At 34.5% G+C, this 20,817-nt stretch overlaps 1 protein-coding gene across 1 annotated transcript; it reads left to right on the top strand.

The window, feature by feature from the left end:
• Nucleotides 1-345: 345 nt before the first annotated feature.
• Nucleotides 346-20,263, top strand: LOC125655819 (transforming growth factor-beta-induced protein ig-h3-like). Its single transcript, XM_048886336.2, has 6 exons — nucleotides 346-1,175; nucleotides 1,662-1,873; nucleotides 8,748-8,937; nucleotides 9,071-9,169; nucleotides 19,381-19,488; nucleotides 20,075-20,263. The coding sequence occupies exons 1-6, from the start codon at nucleotides 1,031-1,033 to the stop codon at nucleotides 20,176-20,178; spliced, it is 858 nt and encodes a 285-aa protein (XP_048742293.1). The 5' UTR covers nucleotides 346-1,030; the 3' UTR covers nucleotides 20,179-20,263.
• Nucleotides 20,264-20,817: the final 554 nt, after the last annotated feature.

Here is a 20,817-nt window from a genome sequence, read left to right as displayed (position 1 = left end):
ACTGAACTATCAAATTGAGGCTCAAAAACAAACCGATGTCAATGAAAGTGTGAGTTTCTTCGCTTGATTGTCATAGATTTTTCAACAACTCATTCAAAATATTCACACATAAGATTTTTTTAAAGCGAATTTGTGATATAAATGCTTTTTAACAATAAAAGCGCTGTAAATTACTGGCATCAGTCAGACGTAACAAGATTAGATATTAGAAATTATAGGTACATTGTACATGTACTATTGTACTAATTCGTCGTGTCTAATCTAGAAAGTAGAGCTTATGATAAGAGAAAGATTACATAAGAGTGATTGCCATTCTATCGGCGAAAAACATTCAAAGGAAGTATTAATCTTTTTTTTTTTAAATCAGAAATACATGTAGCATATCACCACTTGAAGTTATGAAATCAATACAACATGTATTTTTCTTCATTGGCATCCATCAGTTAAGTACATGTATTTTATTCAATACTCATGTAGTATATTTGCACTAATTTATAAACAATGAATATGATATGCTTGTGAGAATGGGTCAAAATGTTCAAGATTTATTTTGTTAAATTTTGCGATTTTAACATGATTGCTTTGTTGCTGAAATATATTATGAGTACTTTCCAAAAAGGAATTACGAAAAATATCTTTTTTGAATCCAACAGATTCTCAAAATCGTTAGGAATTTATCTATAGCAAAAATAACGAGTTCACTGAAAAATACAATACAGTGGTGGATATAGAGAGGCGTTGGGGGATTGTTATCCCATCCCAGTTGAACAGTTTTTCAAAAAAGGTCAATTTGGTGTCTTTAATCCCTCACCTTTCATGGAAAAATGGTACAATCTTGGGTCACCCCCACCCCTTCCCCATTTGAAAATTTTCTGGATCCACTCCAGCATTATCTAAGAGACATTTCTTCTCAGATAAGACCTCTTATGGGCCAAGAGTTAAATTCTGAACTGATATATACCTGACACGTGACCAAGTGATATCTCAACGATCATTACGTGATTCTTGCTACTCTGTATATTTCTAAAAGATGTTAAAACATTTTTTGTTCCTTGTATTGGTCAATACAGTTCACTGCCAAGAAAATGTGCTGGACGTTGCAAAGAAATTTGGAGCAAATAAACTCGTGGAATTCCTTCAGGACGTTGAATTAAGTAGTGTTCTTAAGGGCAAAGGTATTTCATCATCGATTTAAGTTTCGGTGTACAGTTAATTTCACGATTTGTTTGTCATTAGATATGTTTTGATATTTTCTCTCTCTCTCTCTCTCTCTCTCTCTCTCTCTCTCTCTCTCTCTCTCTGGATCGATCTATTCATTCATTGAATGATCAATCGATGGATTTGAATGATAGACCGCTGTAGTAGCTCATTGTAATGGCGCATTGGGTTAGAAGTTCTGAAAGCCGCGCCCGCAGTTGATCTTTCTCCGTCAAACGCTTGACATTACACTCTTATATAAGTTTAGTAAATACACCCTTCTCCGTCCTGTTGACCAGAACACCTATTGTGATTCAGATGAGTTGCATTTCACCTAAATCTGGTGACAATTCAATATCGGTGAAAATGTTCTCTATTTTTTTTTTAAATATATCTCGTGCATGTCCTCTTTAAAGTGTATTAAGAACATTTAATTACCGAGAAATGTTTGCTCTATATTGCAGGTCCATTCACCATTTTTGCTCCGACAGACAAAGGCTTCAATGACCTTCCAGGTGCTGACTTGGAGAAGCTAACGAAAGACAAGGCACTCTTGAAACAAGTTTTGTCTTTTCATGCAGCGAGCGGTCTTAAAATGTCAAACGACCTTAAAAACGACGAAGTTCTTCCAAGTCTGGACGACCCTGAACAAATAAGAATCAACATATATGACCAAGTGAGTTCAAAATATCGGTGTCTTCCCGCTATCTTTGTTGCATCGTGATTGGGTTCTGCATATAAATTAAGCAATCTAGAACTCCATAAAAGCTTAATTGTAATCAGACAAGACGTGTAATTTCCTTTTAGTAAATTATTTGCCGAAGGGAAAATTGCTTGATATTAAACGTTTTACGGAGTTTGTAGACAATCATTTTGATTAATGCTACAAATCATTTCCTAACGAATTAGGAAAAACTTCAGTTATAAATTCCCTCTGAAATTTGAAATCCGCAGTTGTGTTTTAGATCTTGTATAAAATTTTAATTAGAGTCTAATTTTCCCATACTAAATACTTGCATTAAATTTCTTTCGCTTTTCGATAGAAGCTGTGAGTAGTGAAGACCAGCCCCGAACATCATTAATCATCGTATTGTTAATTATCCAAGATCGTTGATATGACGCACTCGTTTTCAATGAAACAAATAATTCCTCCTATTTCCACGCAATTCTCGTCTTATTACATAGGCTCGCATCATTATGAGCACTGGGTATATGACACCAATTTATACCTTTTCTTTGTACTTGAGATTGTAATGAATCTCTGAGAGAGAAATTCTGATAATGCAAATGTACTACTATTACATGTAAAGATGAGAGAGGGGACAGGGAGGTAGGGAGAGAGGGAGAAATAACCCCCAGCAAGTCAGCATCAGACTGAACGATCACAGATAACGTATTTCAATGAAAATTGATTATTCGTATCATATATACATGTAGATGTAATTGCTGAAAGTGTGCCACGCCCCGTGGGGATCCCGGTTAGAATAGGTCTTCAGTACTCCTTGCTTGTCGTTAGAGACGATTAAATCGGACAAGACCGCAAAAACCGAGGTCCCATGTCACAGCAGTTGCGGCACGTTAAAGATCCCTTCCTGCTCGATGGCCACAAGCGCTGAGCATAGGCCTAATGCAGCCCTTCACCGGCAATGGTGACGTCTCCATATGAGTGAAAGATTCACGAGAGGGACGTTAAACAATATACAATTAACAATCTTTCTTATAATTGCGTATAAGTTCCGAGATAAAAGAAAATTTCCCATTTAAAATCATACTATGCACTCGTAAAAAGACCGAGAAGCTTTTGGAGCATGTTTGTATGGCCTAGGATTGTATAGACAGGTGTTGAAACACACTTTGACAAATTTACACACATGTGAAAACTTTGATTCACTTTCAGAATTAAAAAAAAAATACGTTAAAAAATTTAGCTGTGTCAATCTCAAGTTACTTTGATTTTTTTCTTTCAACGAACCATGAAAACGCGCTTTAAAATAACTTAGCCTGTGAGATTCTTCAACTAAGAATGCTTTAGGGCGTGGCGTCAGAAACTATAATAAACAAGGTTAAGTCAGATGTTTTAGGGAAAAGCTCAAGCACAATTGTACTTTTCCCCCAGAGCTTGATGCCATAACCATTATGGTGACAATACACCTGGGTGAAGAAGAGGAGTGTCAATTTGCGCAAGCACCAGTACATGTTGATCGGGATCGGCAATGTTTCACAAACAATTGTCTGTGAAAAACAGTATTTAGTGTTCTTAATAAAACACGAATAAAGTTAATGGAGTGTAATTTATTCATTTATACATAATTACATGACAACATGTTCACCTTAGTAAAGCTCAACAAAACAGATAACATACCACAGTAGTATTGTCGTCCATATCGTAAAACGGATATTATTTTTCAAGATATAGTGTGCGTTTGAAATGAGAAACGGCATTCATACTTGTGATGTTATGGGTCAGAATTACCCTTGATAATACAGCAGCAGAATTGAGTAATAAAGGCAATCAAACAATTGATAAAATTTATTTACAATTATTAATTAAAAGAAACAATAGCAATAACAATAAAAAGTAACAATAGCAAAATACAAACTTACGGTAGTTGAACAATAAATATCAAAATCCGTGCCGAACTGCACACAAAAATCCTAGTTCCCAGTTATAGAAATAATCCAAAAATGCCAAAAGTAATTGTTTAGCCAGATTTTTTTATCTTAAGAATTCACAGTGTATATTTATACATGTATAATAAAAATGAATTTTCTCATACAATCTTGAAAGACAATGATGCTACCATTGCGTCATTTTTCTACTAAAGAAGCAAACATCGAACTCTAGAACAATCTAGGTCACAGGTGTCAACTGAGTACAAGTAGTACACAACAGAGAGCACTGATTTATAACATTGGATTAAGGTATATTTTGTCAGATCTACATCATTGGATTAAGGTGTTTTGTTGTCAGATCTATATCATTGGATTAAGGTATATTTTGTCAGATCTACATCATTGGATTAAGGTGTTTTGTTGTCAGATCTATATCATTGGATTAAGGTATATTTTGTCAGATCTACATCATTGGATTAAGGTATTTTGTTGTCAGATTTATAACATTGGATTAAGGTATATTTTGTCAGATCTACATCATTGGATTAAGGTATTTTGTTGTCAGATCTACATCATTGGATTAAGGTATTGTTGTCAGATCTACATCATTGGATTGAGGTATTTTGTTGTCAGATCTACATCATTGGATTAAGGCATATTGTTGTCAGATTTATAGCATTGGATTAAGGAATTTTTTGTCAGATCTACACCATTGGATTAAGGTGTTTTGTTGTCAGATCTACATCATTGGATTAAGACATATTGTTGTCAGATTTATAGCATTGGATTAAGGCATTTTATTGTCGGATCTATATCATTGGATTGAGGTATTTTGTTGATTGGATTAACGTATTTTGTTGCTAGATTCATATCCTTGGATTAAGGTATGAGACTGAAACTTTTTGTCTATAGATTTTTATCTCATTGAATTTGAACTTTAAAAGGGCATGGACACGATTTGAGCTGAAAGTTTTCAAATTCTGTTTTTCCATTTTTATTGTATATAATGCTTAACAAAGGTATTTCAAATGGTTAGCAAAAATTTGAAGGTCAGTTGTCGAGATTGATGAGATATCCAGAGCTCAAAATTCTTTGTTATGTAAACAAGGTTTGCATCATGGTTTTGTTTAAATATGTTAAATATACTAGTAAAAGTTTCATTTAAAGCAGATTTGTTTTCAATTTACAAGTTAATTCTTAACACAATTAAACACTTTCTAGTGTTTTTCACATTTCATTTTGCTTTAAACATGACATTCCCTATGAAGCAATCTACATTGTATATATAAACAAAAACATGGCACGAACGAAAAATGTGGAAAATAAAATATGAAATTTTTTAGTTCAAATCGTGTCCATTTTATGCAATTTTTCGAACAATGATTGCTACCTCCATCACCCTATGGATGTTTTATTGTTTATATTCATTATTACATATCACTGACAAACAAGTTGATGTTACAGGGGTTTCCAGTCTCGTTTAAAGTCAGTATTTAGCAAATTCTATGATTTTTATCACTAGGTCAAACGCTGTTTAACGTGTTTCATAACGATTGTTAAGCTGTTCTTGGCACACTGATTTTAACTACAGATGACTCCGTTTACCTGATCAAGCTTAATAGCGGGTGTGACCGGTCGACAGGGGATACTTACTCCACCTAGGCACCTAATCCCCCTCTGGTGTGTCCAGGGATCCGTGTTTGTCCAACTCTTTATTTTGTATTCCTTGTGGGAGTTATGAGATTGATAACTGTTTGTTATCTTAGCCTTTCATTTATATTTTTATGTATTTTTAAAAGAGATAAAATATTAAGTACTAAATATCATACTGTTGACCCATTCGGTACCTAATTCACCCTTTGACCTTGATGACGCTCAATATTTGGTAACAATTACACGGACAGGTCGTATTAAAGAACCGGATCGAATTAGTTTGCAACCAACACGTAGTCACTGTTGTAGATGAAAGCAATGTCAGTTTCAAAAGATTCAATGAATGTAAATATTTTCCATAAACATTGTAGAATTCAGCTAGACCTTTGGATTACTCTTTGTCTATGCACTATCTCAGAAACACCCGGGCCTTATTCCTTTCATGTTTCTTTCCTTTATGCTAAAAGTTCTCGTTTTGATACATGAAACCTTCTGTATATATCGTGACTCGCAATAGTCGATAAATTATAATAGTATTCCAGTAGCCACATAGCACATTGTCGTTCTGCTTCCGCGATTTTCTCAATAGCAAACGATACCTTTAATGAATTCAGTCATTTTCGTGAAATTCTTGTGCGAGGGAAGTTGCAGAGAGAACTGAAGTAGATGTACATTGGAAGTGAAATACATTGAAGTACATGTTAAATATAACCAAAATGTGAAATACATTGAAGTACATGTTAAATATAACCAAAATGTGAAATACATTGAAGTACATGTTAAATATAACCAAAATGTGAAATACATTGAAGTACATGTTAAATATAACCAAAATGTGAAATAACCAAAATGTGAAATACATTGAAGTACATGTTAAATATAACCAAAATGTGAAATACATTGAAGTACATGTTAAATATAACCAAAATGTGAAATACATTGAAGTACATGTTAAATATAACCAAAATGTGAAATACATTGAAGTATATGTTAAATATAACCAAAATGTGAAATACATTGAAGTACATGTTAAATATAACCAAAATGTGAAATACATTGAAGTATATGTTAAATATAACCAAAATGTGAAATACATTGAAGTATATGTTAAATACAACCAAAATGTGAAATACATTGAAGTATATGTTAAATATAACCAAAATGTGAAATACATTGAAGTATATGTTAAATATAACCAAAATGTGAAATACATTGAAGTATATGTTAAAAATGTATCAGAGTCATGATTATTAGTGGATGCATACATGATTTTAGATTTATATGTAAATGTACCGATATACTGTACAATGTATTTTTAACATGCACCCGAGGAAGCGGATTTAGTTTCGTGAGGGACCACGAACGTTTCAAAGGCGTATGTATAAGAGATTTCTTTGATCAAAATGAAGTAAACTGAAATATAAATATATGTGATCTACAAATTTCCATCTTAGTTCATTCTAATCCTTGGTCTGTCTGTATGTTTGTACACATATTTTCAGCTCGAGAGCCACTAGGTAAAATTTAATCAACTTGTAAAAAAAAAAAAAATGTAGCCAATGGGTCTCTTCTTTAAAACTGTGCTAAACTGGAGTCAGTTTTGACGATATAACGCTTCAAATTTGGCTTGACGTTTTACACATCTTGGAAATACTTTTCCAAGTACGTTGCCCCGAACCGCAATCTAAATCCACCATGAAATTGTTTTCAAAGTGTGCCATTTTGCTTTCAGGTTGTAACACACTTGTGACTTTCATTTCTGTGGAGTAGTTGGATTTTAAAGTTTTGCAACATCATATACATGTATAAATATGTGCAGCACATGCACATTGATGAAGCTAGGAATATTGACGCGAAGCGCATTGATTTAAATTAACATGCACTTTCAATCATTTCCATACACCTACCCCGCTTGGATCTGATTGTGTAGGGAGATAAAGAGATTTAATTTGTAGCCTGTCATGGTTGAGTTTAGTTTTACTTTATTTCAGTATGATATTTCAATCCTGGAATACGTTCGTTTTTTAACCTAAAACACTTTGACATTTAATTTGAATTACACAGAACAGAGCATGTTGCGGTTTTTCAATTACTACTAATTGTTGAATTTGATTTCTGCTACAATATCAATATTGATAAATGCATTTTGTCACTCTGAGCTTAAACAATAAATACCTTACTTAATCATTTGTTTCAATGAAAGGTGAAGATAACGAACAGTGATCAATCTCATAACTCCTACAAGCAATACAAAATAGATAGTTGGGCAAACACGGACCCCTGGATATACCAGAGGTGGTATCAGGTGCCTAGGAGGAGTAAGCATCCCCTGTCGACCGGTCACACCCGCCGTGAGCCCTATATATCAGTTTTTCAGATAGTTTAAAAATCTTAATTAATAGTAGATTAATAGGATCAAGAAATAATGATAATTCAACTGGAGATCAAGCCAGTGCAGTTAAAGCAATGACTGACTGAATGAAAATTTAGACATTTATTGAATGTTAACGTGGTCTATGAAGAATATGGTTTAAATTTCTTTAGTTAAGGGTTAGTCTAATAGATTTAACGAAATAATGATCAAAACAAAAATCAAAATGATTAGTACTTGAATATATATAGTGTTGGTTCTCAGTCAATATGTTAACTAAGTTTTTACTTTCCCAACAAATTTCAAATTGAATTTTTGAGATTAGTCTGGATTGTCCGATGTTTCTCCGTAATCCCCACAAATGCCTGGACGTTTTGTTCAGTATTTTTTTTTTCTGAACTCAAAGCGAGACTTATCGAAATTCTAAATAAAGATGTGACTGGTTAGTTCAAAAAGGTGCTCCCATTGATACTTCTTTGAATCGAACTCTTTGAGAGTTAAAGCATGGAGCAAGGAAAACAGATTCAATGCTTAGAACATCTTCCGGAAAAAAATGTGTCTGGGTTCTTCGTAGTGTTATATGTACAATTATATAAGATGAGTATGACACATGGGATGACCCTGGTTTAAATACAATATTTTCAATTAATCCTGATAAAGAACCGTTTTTATCAAGACTGGACAGTATGGCAAACACATTGTATTTTTATAACGTCCTTTTTTAATTTTTTCATTATTGCTTTTTTTTCATTTCTTTTGTTTACTACGTACATCAGCGCCATCTACCATGGAATATTTTTTTCTATGAAAGCGTCCAGACTTTTGTGAAGAAAATGTAAACAAACGTCGAGATGATGTATCAATAAATCAGAATAAGACTAAATGCTAAAATTTGCTATGGTTTCTTTTTCAGGCTGTTTATGCAACGGGATGCAAAGTGATCTTACCCGATAAAACAGCCTCCAACGGCGTAGTTCACATGCTGAACAAAGTTATCTACCCTGTTCCTACCGATAACGTCGTGACTTTCGCGTCAACAACCCCGGAGCTCAGCACTTTAGTGTATGCTGTTATTCGTGGAAATTTACAGAAGACGTTAGCTGGTAAGGGGATTGGGCACAAAACAATATTACTTATTAGATGGAATGAATGGAGATAAGTTTCTTTATACACTGTAGTATATGCGAAGATTGTTCTATATTTATGTAGTTACCCATTAATTCATTTTGCCCACAGAGGGTCCATTCACCGTGTTCGCACCAAATAATGCGGCTTTCCAGAAACTTCCTCCCGGGAAACTTAGCGACTTGCTTAGCAATGAGACAGCTCTAGTAGGTGAGTGTCTGTAATCATTTGTATTATTCAAATAATTTACTGATTTGTAAACTCCTAATCGATCTCTTAAAGCCACGAAATGTGCTAAAGGCAAATTTTCTACGATTCGCATGCAGCTAGCGAAAGAAAAATTTGCTCAAAAGGTTGTCCCAATATTCAAAGAATAAAAAAGGCAACAGAGGCAAACACAGTATAGCAGTGTTGTAAATGTTTTAAATCCCAATCATAGATATCTATATTGAGGACAATTCAGTTAGACTTAACGACGCTCCTCATAAAAACATTACGTGTAAAGTAGAAATAATGTAATGGCATTTCGCTAAGTCACTGCTTCTGGTGAAGTAAACGACATTTACGATATCTGCGTTTGGTGGAATCCACAGCATGTAATTGCATTCTCCTAAATACTTTCTCTGGTAGTCTGCAATATTTCTTTTCTATCAACAAGTTTTTCTGGTAAAGTCCGCACCATTTAATGACAGTGTCCCTGGTAAAGTCCGCAGCATTTAGTGACAGTGTCTCTGGTAAAGTCCGCACCATTTAATGACAGTGTCTCTGGTAAAGTCCGCAGCATTTAGTGACAGTGTCTCTGGTAAAGTCCGCACCATTTAATGACAGTGTCTCTGGTAAAGTCCGCAGCATTTAGTGACAGTACCTCTGGAAGAGTCAGTATCATTTAGCGACGTTCCTTATAGACCGTCTTTCGGTAAAGTCAACAGTATTGAAGACAATGCCTCTGGTAAAGCCAGCAACACTAACTCAGCGCTTCTCGCTAAGTCAGCAACATTTATGTGACAGTGCAATGTCGGCAACATTTATTTGACAATATTTCTGTCTAAGTCAGCAACATTTATGTGACAGTGTTTCTGGCTGTCAGCAACGATTATGTGACAGTTTTTCTGGTAAAATCAGCAACATTTATGTGACAGTGTGTCTGGTAAGGTCAGTAACATTTGTATCACAGTATTTCTGGTAATGTCAGCAACATTTACGTGACATTGCTTCTGGTAAAGCCAGCAACATTTAAGTGACAGTGTTTCTGTGTACGTCAGCAACATTTATATGACTGTTTTTGGCTGTCAGCACCATTTATGTTACAGTGTTTCTGTCTAAGCCAGCAACATTTATGTGACTATGTTTCTGTCTAAGTCAGCAACATTTATGTGACAGTGTTTCTATCTAAGTCAGCAACATTTATTTGACAGTGTTTCTGTGTACGTCAGCAACATTGATTGACATTGTTTCTGTCTAAGTCAACAACATTTATTTGACAGTGTTTCTGGTTAAGTAAGCAACATTTGTGTGACAATGCTTCTGGTAAAGCTTGCAACAATTATGTGACAGTGTTTCTGGCTAAGTCGGCAACATTTATGTGACAGTATTTCTGTCTAAGCCAGCAACATTTATATGACAGTGTTTCTGGTTAAGTCAGCAACATTTATTTGACAGTGTTTCTGGTTAAGTAAGCAATATTTGTATGATAATGCTTCTGATAAAGTTTGCAACAATTATGTAACAGTGTTTCTGGCTAAGTCGGCAACATTTATGTGAATGTTTCTGGCTGTCAGCAACATTTATGTGACAGTGTTTCTGTCTAAGCCAGCAACATTTATATGACAGTGTTTCTGGCTAAGTCAGCAACATTTATGTAACTGTGTTTCTGGCTAAGTCAGTAACATTTATGTGGCAGTGTTTCTGGTAATGTCAGCAACATATACGTGACAATGTTTATGGTAATGTCAGCAACATTTATGTGAAGTTAGCAGCGTTAATGTAATTATTAAAAAAAATATGAAAAGAAAACACAGAAATCCTCCGTAAAGCTTTAGCGCTTTCATTCTCTCTCTCTCTCTCTCTCTCTCTCTCTATCTCTCTCTCTCTCTCTCTCTCTCTCTCTCTCTCTATATATATATATATATATATATATATATCCAATAATAAAATTCAAGAAACACAAAACTCGAATAACATTTCACTGTTAGCGCTTTCGGCTTTAATGCCTCTTCAGACAGTTATAAAATGAAATAATATTGCTAAGTAACGTCAACATATCACGACGTAAGTAATTGTCCTTTGTGACGTCATAATGAATTACACTGGTAGCGGTATAATACACACAATATTAGACAAAACTTGGAAATCAATTACAGAGTTCAGTTCAATTTTACACAGTTATTTTCTATTAAGTTTGGGATTAAACAATTTTATAAAGTATTCCTCCTTTGTAACTCTGGAAATTTCGCAGTCATTGTACATTTTATAAAATGGAAATATGTTGAAATCTCCATGACCACAATTGGCAAAATGTTCGGAACATGGCGAATTTCTGATACTTGGATCGCGAATTTGCTGCTTGTGGACGCGCACACGGGCGTTCTGTTTGTTGGTTTGTCCGATATAGTTTTCATTACAGGTAGGGCAGGTCATACAATATATTACATTTTCGGATTTGCATGTCATGTTAGAATTTGGTGTTAATTTTTTGCCGCATTTAAGAATTTTTTCCCTGCCTTCCTCTAGATGATTACATGTACCGCAACGTGAATCATCACATTTTTGCACGGATTTGGAATTTTCCGTAGTAAATCGGGCACGCGTTAGAATTCTCTTCAGATTAGGAGCCTGTCTTCTGCTGTTTTTTATTTGAGGTTCTTTTATCAGGTTTTTGAGATTTTGGGATTGTTCTAATAGAGGAAAAAATCTTCTAGCTGTTCAAAAATATTGTGGTTGCGTGGGTTATGCGTAATTACAAAAGGAATATCGTTGTTTACATCGTTTTCTTCGTGTCGGGAGTTTCTTAAGATAGATATAGGTGTGTTCCGAGCTTTGGTAATTCCGTCATTAATGAGGTTTTCCGGATAATGTTGTCGCCGAAGGTATGCTTTCAATTCCTCCAGTCTTTTTAACCGTAATGAAGTATCCGTAATTATTGTACATATTCGTCTAGCCATGTTGTATGGAATGTTACGTTTAGTATGGGAAGGGTGGCATGAATGGAAATCCAAATATTGATGTGAATCTGTTTCTTTGCAATAAAGATCCGTGATTATATTGGTATCATCCTTAATGATTCGGAGATCCAAATATGGTAGTTCTTTATCACTCACATCCATAGTAAATTGAATTGATTGATTTCAGCACGGAATTTTTGTAAATCATCTGTAGTTTTATTCCAAAAAATGAAAATATCATCGAGGTCTCTTTTCCAATTATCTCGAATATATTGTGCAAAATTTGCATCAAACATCTCAGGAAGTTTATTCTGTAGTATTTCTTCCAAGTAACCCATTACTAAGGTTGCATAGGTAGGAGCCACCTTTGTCCCCATGGCCGTGCCTTTAATTTGAAGATAGAATTGATCATCAAATTGAAAGTGGTTATTTTCTAAAACTACTTGAAGAGCTTTAAGTATAAAATCTTTAGAAAATCTTTCGTTTATTTCTGTTGGATATTTCTCAATCCAAAATTTCACTGCTTCTAGTCCCAAGTCATGTGGTATGTTGGTGTACAGACTTCATTACGGTCAAAAAGACTGGAGGAATTGAATTTATACCTTTGGCGACAACATCATCCGGAAAACCTCATTAATGACGGAATTACCAAAGCTCGGAACACACCTATATCTATCTTAAGAAACTCCCGACACGAAGAAAACGATGTAAACAACGATATTCCTTTTGTAATTACGCATAACCCACGCAACCACAATATTTTTGGAACAGTTAGATTTTTTCCTATATTAGAACAATCCCAAAATCTCAAAAACCTGATAAAAGAATCTCAAATAAAAAACCCAGCAGAAGACAGGCTCCTAATCTGAAGAGAATTCTAACGCGTGCCCGATTTACTACGGAAAATTCCAAATCCGTGCAAAAATGTGGTGATTCACGTTGCGGTACATGTAATCATCTAGAGGAAGGCAGGGAAAAAATTCTTAAATGCGGCAAAAAATTAACACCAAATTCTAACATGACATGCAAATCCGAAAATGTAATATATTGTATGACCTGCCCTACCTGTAATGAAAACTATATCGGACAAACCAACAAACAGAACGCCCGTGTGCGCGTCCACAAGCAGCAAATTCGCGATCCAAGTATCAGAAATTCGCCATGTTCCGAACATTTTGCCAATTGTGGTCATGGAGATTTCAACATATTTCCATTTTATAAAATGTACAATGACTGCGAAATTTCCAGAGTTACAAAGGAGGAATACTTTATAAAATTGTTTAATCCCAAACTTAATAGAAAATAACTGTGTAAAATTGAACTGAACTCTGTAATTGATTTCCAAGTTTTGTCTAATACTGTGTGTATTATACCGCTACCAGTGTAATTCATTATGACGTCACAAAGGACAATTACTTACATCGTGATATGTTGACGCTACTTAGCAATATTATTTCATTTTATAACTGTCTGAAGAGGCATTAAAGCCGAAAGCGCTAACAGTGAAATGTTTTTCGAGTTTTGTGTTTTTTGAATTTTATTATTGGATGTATTTACTGTATCAAATACCGAATTCTTTATTTACAAACTATATATATATATATATATATATATATATATATATATATATATATTTCTGTGACGAAGGATTTACATGTACTATACACAAATTTTGATATTTTGAAAGACGTGTGCATGTGTTTAAATATCGTGTATGAACTAAATTGAATAGTTCATCATACCTGCTTTATGTTGCCTGCATTATCCTGGTTTCAGCTGTATATTATAATGGCATTTCTGGCAACCATTCCTATTCACTATTTCTTTTGCAATGCAAATGGAGGGCCTTTGTAAATATCTTCTTAACAGAATTTATCCCAGCAGAGAGATAAAACGCCAAAGAAATACCACGATCAGTAAAACAGGGATGCATAACGTGATTTATGCTGTGTGAATTCTGCCAATCCAATAATACAGCAACAAGTGCAAAAAGTAATACAAATGCATCTGGGAATTCTTCATTAGCAGAGTTTCCAGTTACTGCCAGAAAACCGTTTTCTCCCGAATTTTATATCTACCTTTAGCCCTACGAATTTCCGGTTTCGTGCCAGGTCAACAGAGATGTAAAAATTTAATGACAGATGTTTTTCACTTTAAATCTACCAGAGCTATAGCAATATTCCAAACACGGGTTTTACATGTACCTCAGTTCGCAAAGTCGAACTGGAAAATATGAACTTTTAAATGTAAAATTAATGCTTTTTGAAATAATATCAGACGACGACTCGGGTGGGAGGTGTCGTGAGCACACCTACTCTACACATTGGAGAAATTATTATTCTCTGTACTTTAAACACAGATAGTTTAAAAGAAAATGCGAGAAACTACAGACTTATTGTGTAGTTCAAAATTGATAGTTTACCCGGTATCCAGGTGGATGTGACGCGACAAAGTCAGCTTTTGTGTCCTTTCTCAGTGTTGGGACGGGGAAAATTTAATCTCTGCCATATAGCATACCTATCAAAGGAGCTCCGGAACGTATTAGATTGGGCAGGGGGTCGGGCCTATTAAAGATTCCCATTAGCATTATTTCTTTTTTTGCCACATTGGCACAAAAAGAAATAAAAGCAAAGTTTAAAACCATGTGTTTTATTTACATTTCATGCAATTAAAGATCTACCAAAATATGAGGTTGATATATTCTAAATTTGCAGATCCTCATCTCAAGCATTTAAACAATGATTAATGATTACTAGTTTTGTAGCCCTTCAAAAACGACCACACATGAATAATAGACTGTCCTACTGACCTCAGATTGCCGGTGCATCATTTACTGATCCAATGGACACTGATCGCTATCACAAATTGTGCAAATTTATCATCCCCTCTCTGCAAAATTAGTGGGAAGTTGACCACTGCTCTGTCGCTCCTTCTTCACGGCATTGCCTCCACTTCTTTCATAGCCCTTGGGTGTACTGTAAATACTGTACTGTAAATATTTGTGCATAAGAGGGTGAAAATAACGAACAGTGATCAAATCAAACACAATTTCACAGAGGTGGGATCAGGTGCTAAGTAGGAGTAAACATCCCCTGATGACCCGTTGTGAGCCCTATTTTCATCAGGTGAACGGAGTAATCTGTATGTCAAAATTAGTGTGTAAAGAACGACCAAACAATCGGTATAAAACGTTAGGCAGCATTCGACCTCGTGATAAATTTTATTTGCAAATTAGATCATTGTAACAACAATGAAATTTGAGAAATGATGACTTTAAACAGGATTATTGAAATCCCCATAACATTAACCCACAAATGTATATGTCAGTAGCTTGTCTCAGTTTAAAAGTCTATCATACGCAGAACATGCTCTTGAGTACCGAGTCAGTTGTGAGACGTAAATACCATACGCAGGTGATAATGGAATATTGCTTCAAAAATATAGTCAGTTGACGATGGGGAAGCTGATGTTACTACGTTTGTCATTAAGTTGAGTTGTTAGTTTGCTGTTAACATCTATGTTCAATAGAATATCAGATGTGAAGCAGTGCTGAAAGACTTCGAATAGGAGCATATGGAGATATGTATAATTCATGCACGGACTTAATGCTCTATTTCTTTCTTATACTTTATTACACATCCCAATTTATTTAGAACAATCTCTACTTAAATTGTAAAGCCCTCGCCAGTTCAATTGAAGATATTTCTAACTGAACTTGACAAGTTCTCTAAGATATTGTAAAGAAGGCAGCGACCTAAGCATTTCTTATTCAACTGAAGATTCATGTATCTCCCTAAATCAATATATCCTCAAATAATTATAGAGCTTTCCAGGATTATTTGACAGTATATTATTTTGGTGTCCTATATACATTGTAAATACTCATGTATACTTTATGATCAATTGACATTTTCACTGACATTTTCCTTCATTAGTATTTTCTTTCTTTCATGAAGTACTGATCAGGGACTGTTGGTTACCCATTTGTAAATTACATTTTAAGTCGCTGGGCTTTACTTTGCATCATCAAACAAGCCTACAACGAGACGGTTAACAATAGATTATTCACCAACACAAAGGTTTAATAAAATATTCCTCGGTGGTAATAAAAGAAATATTGACCTTTATAGGGTTGTCCAGGGTCCATGACCGTGAATGCAGAATAGGCTTAAGGTCAAATAAAACATCTTGTGTATTCTTTTTGGCTTGTCATAAAGATATACTACCAACATTTTGATTCTTATTCACAATCTCATCACAACATGAATTCGATACCATTATCTAATGGATTAGAGCAATAATTTGATTTAAGTTATTTTTTTCACTTCATGGCCATTGAGTCTGTTTAGTTGTCAGCTTTGTACTCTTAAATGAAGTATAGTTTATATGCTGTATCAAGTTTCAATGGCTTTATGATGTCCATGTATAGCCACTGCGATATAACTAATGGATTTTAAATCAACCGAAAATTTTACATAGAAAATTAAAATTGCAATCTACATTGTCACCACACACAGGACGTCGATTAACAAATTAACTGATTCCAAAACATTAATATTTCATATACAATCCGTTTAGTCGCTCATTCTGTTTAATCAATTCACCCAGTTATTAAAGGGGCATGGACACGATTTGAGTGGAAAATTTTCAAATTTTATTTTTTCCATTTTTATTGTTTACAATGCTTAACTAAAGAATTGCTAATGGTCCACCAAAATTTGAATATCAGTTGTTGAGTTACAATTGAGATACAGCACACACAATTCTTTGTTATATAAACAAAGCTCGTGCTATGTTTTTGTTTACATATCGATTGCTTAATAGAAAATAGCATGTTTAAAACAAATAAGCTGTGCCAAACACTAGACACTATTTAATTGTCTTCAAATTAAACTTGTCCATTGAAAAAAATATGCTTTAAACGAAACTTTTACTAGTATATCTAATCTATGTAAAGAAAAGAAAAAAAAAAGAATTGTAAGCTCTGTATCTCTCATGTGTCTGGATAACTGACGTTCAAATCTTTGCTGACCATTAGAAATGCCTTAAGGTAAGCATTCTAAACATCAAAAATGGAAAAGTAAAATTTTCAGCTCAAATCGTGCCCATGCCCCTTCAAGGTGTCCTATTTCGGGGGTGTCCCTACACTGCAAAATCGTTTTATGTTCATGGCCTGAGAAATTTTTTAACGTTTGTGAGATGTGAAAATTCGCTATTGGTAGTCCGGACCCAAACCATAAAAACGAGGAATCTGACTACCACGAAAATCATGCATTATACAGGTCTCTCCGTCTGGATCTTTAAGATCTTTTCAAGTTAGTGTTATATATTGTAATGCTCTATTTATCAAAGACAGAAATGAAATAAATGCTCTGCGACATTAAATCTATATGGAGGCAATTCCGTTTATGAGAATAAGATGGAGCCTTTCAAATCGATTCTTTCCCTATGCATTTGTGTTTCCTGTCTGTATATGATCCAAGACACGTCAATCAAAAACGACTTTTTGAAGAGGAACATGTAATGTCTTGGTGCGACATATCCCCAAAATATGCGAGAAGTGCCATAAATGAAGTGTAGATTTTCAGAACTTTCAACGAACTTTAAGTAAATCACGACCATTCCACACGATAGATTAAAGACCAGGATTTTTACATCATAAAAAGGGGGGGGGGGGGGGTCAATAAAAATGGAACACAGAAATATCCATATATAGTGCCCAGTCATCCAAAATTACTTTGTTAAACACCACTCTGATTCAACGCACAAATACTCTGAAGTTGATATTAAAAAGATGTTGGAGTTTTTTATTAACAATATCTACGTAGTCTTTGATGATCATGTCTTTCAACAGTCTGTTGAAATTCCAATGGACACAACCTGTGCTCCATTATTACCTGACCTGTTGGTTTTTGGGGGTTTTAGCATTCATATGAGGCAGAATTTTACTCAAATTCTTCTACATGACAAGACAAAGTCTCTTGATGCGGGTTGCAACACAACGTTTAGATATACCAATGACGCTTTATCTTTTAACGATGCATATTTGCATTCATATGTGCATGTCGATTCTCAATGAACTCGAAAGAAAACACACCACAAATACTTCCATATCTACTTCATCTTTGGATATTTTATTGAACACAGATGTCAACGGCAAACTAATGATACAACGTTATGACTTTGATACTTACAGGTCCTCCATCGTCAACTTTCTAGATTAATATAAGAATATTCCATCATCACCTGTATGTGGTCATTGTGGTGTATATATCTATCAACTGATTGGATACAAAATGTACGCAAGAGCATATTCTGCGTTTGATCAATTTTTAAATCGAGACAGACTACTGCCAAATAAGTTGATAATACGGTGGGTTTTTTTTAAAACAGTCTCGTTTAAAATCAGCATTTTGCAAATGTTATGGTTGTTGTAATGCTTTGCAAATATAAGTGACCACTAAGTCGGGCTTTAGCACCAGGATGAGACCAAAAGTATTATAAGAAAATCAGAAATTAAAAGGATGTATCAAAATAGTGAATTTCACAAACCCCAGGGTTCTGACTCTAGGGTGGGTCCAAATTAGTTATGTGTTAACAAAACATATATCATGTAAAAGCACAAGTATGGATACTTTCGAGGGCATTTGTGTTGTAAGAACATATTTTATATAGATGCTGAATATTAAAATTTAGCTTAGGTATGCAGAGCAGGGCAATTATTATAGATTTCGCAGCCCTTGGGACTAGTGATACTTTTAACGAATATTCAGGTGACCGATGGGGCCTGTGGGTCTTTTGTTTGTAAGAGTGCCTGCTTCTTTATTTGCTTGCTGAAATTGATTCATACCAGTCATACACTGTGATAGTATACAAAGTATACCAAAATAAACATGTAAAGTATACCAATATAAACATGTAAAGTATACCAAAATAAACATGTAAAGTATACCAATATGTACATGTAATGTATACCTATATGTACACGTAATGTATACTAATATGTACATGTAATGTATACCAATATGTACATGTAAAGTATACGATAATGTACATGTCTTAACTGACCAATTACAGGAAGAAATTAGACTGTAGAATTTTCTGATCGACCAGTCCCTTCCTCAGGACAAACGAAATCATTTTTTTTCAATCACAGCTAAAGATAGCAATAGATGTATTAAAAGGCGACACCAAAACCAAAGTCACAAACGCATCTAAAACCACAAACTACATGTTTATTGTTTTCTGTATATTCATCAGATCTCCTGACTTATCATGTCGTGCCTGGGACGTTCTATAGTGGAGGTCTGAGTGATGGAATGGAGGTACCTACGGTTCAAAAGTCGGATGTCAGAATCAGCATTAATGGTAATACTAAGCAAATCAATAAAAATCAGATTCCATTTGTATGTATTTTCCTATTAAAAGCTTTTTTTATGACACATCATTTTCTGCAATTATCTTAACATTGCATCGTAATGTAGCTTTCAATTTATCTGTTTATATCTTAGTAGTTGTTTTGCGTATATATTATCCCGCGTAGAATAAATGCATTTAGACCTTAAAAGCTCAGGATGAATTCCAAACATTTAAACGTCAAATTTCTGAGCATTTTCTAATGGTAGCACTTTATTGTTACTGAGAGCTCCTTTTGTAAAGCATATTTAGCATCTCTTTCGAACACAGTTCTTCAACAGTCCTCAATTCTAGGGAATAAATCCAAAACCAATACGGAAAATGACGTCAATAGCTTTATTTGCAAATAAACATGTAAATAAATTCTCATTCCCTCACAGGCGTTTTATGTTTTTGGTTACTGCGGTGTGTATATTTCTGGAGATCACCATTGTTAATAGCCTTCGGGATGATCTGTGATTTTTCTATTCAATATTTGAAATAAATTCCTACTTTATACATGTGGATATCTGCTTTACACGTTTATTTCACGTTTCAGGGGGCGTGGTGAAGGTTAACGATGCGACAGTAAGTGAAGCCGACATTAGCGTCACAAACGGCGTGATCCACGTCATCGACACCGTGCTAACGCCGGCATCTTAAGGTGTCATTGTAAAGACATCTATACTTTTATTCTTAAAAACAATTTGTGATTTATAGGTTACATTAAAATGAATACTATTTGAAATCCGCATAATATGAAAAGTGTTTTCAAAAGCGACCGTCATAAGACTTAATTGAGTTAACCTCTGTGACTTCAACTCATTGCATACTGCCAGAGAAATAATGAGTCAAACAAGCAAATAATATAATTTTAGCAACTGAAGCTATACTGAATCTCAGTGTTATATTGATATAAAATGGCGTTGTTGTCGTGAGTTTTCCACCTTCTCTTTCATTCTAGCCTCTCCTGTTCAATTAACAGTGGATGCTTACTCCTCTTAGACAGCTGATGCCACATCTGCTGTGACCAGATATCCGTGTTTACCCAGCTCTAAACTTTGTATTCTTTATAGGATTTAGGAGATAGATCATTCTTACTTAGCTTTGATTTTCATACACGAAGACGTGCGTGTGGTTATGCACATCTTTCACAAAAATATACGCAATGACTCTGTTGATTTACTTTTACACCGATTTGATATTTCAGTGCTAGATCGTTCGCTTTGAGATAGAATTGATTGATTGATTGAATATTGTTTTACGTCTCGCTCAAGAATATTTTACTCATATGGAGACGTC

This window comes from Ostrea edulis, chromosome 7 (assembly GCF_947568905.1).
Source record: "Ostrea edulis chromosome 7, xbOstEdul1.1, whole genome shotgun sequence".
Classification (NCBI taxonomy): Eukaryota; Metazoa; Mollusca; class Bivalvia; order Ostreida; family Ostreidae; genus Ostrea; species Ostrea edulis.
This window is presented reverse-complemented; position numbering and strand designations above follow the sequence as displayed.

Coding starts and splice junctions, on each gene's coding strand:
- LOC125655819 (XM_048886336.2), top strand. CDS start 1,031: ATGTTAAAACATTTTTTGTTCCTTGTATTGGTCAATACAGTTCACTGC. Junction 8,938..9,070: donor TTTACAGAAGACGTTAGCTG/GTAAGGGGATTG, acceptor TTTTGCCCACAG/AGGGTCCATTCACCGTGTTC. Junction 19,489..20,074: donor TGTCAGAATCAGCATTAATG/GTAATACTAAGC, acceptor TTCACGTTTCAG/GGGGCGTGGTGAAGGTTAAC.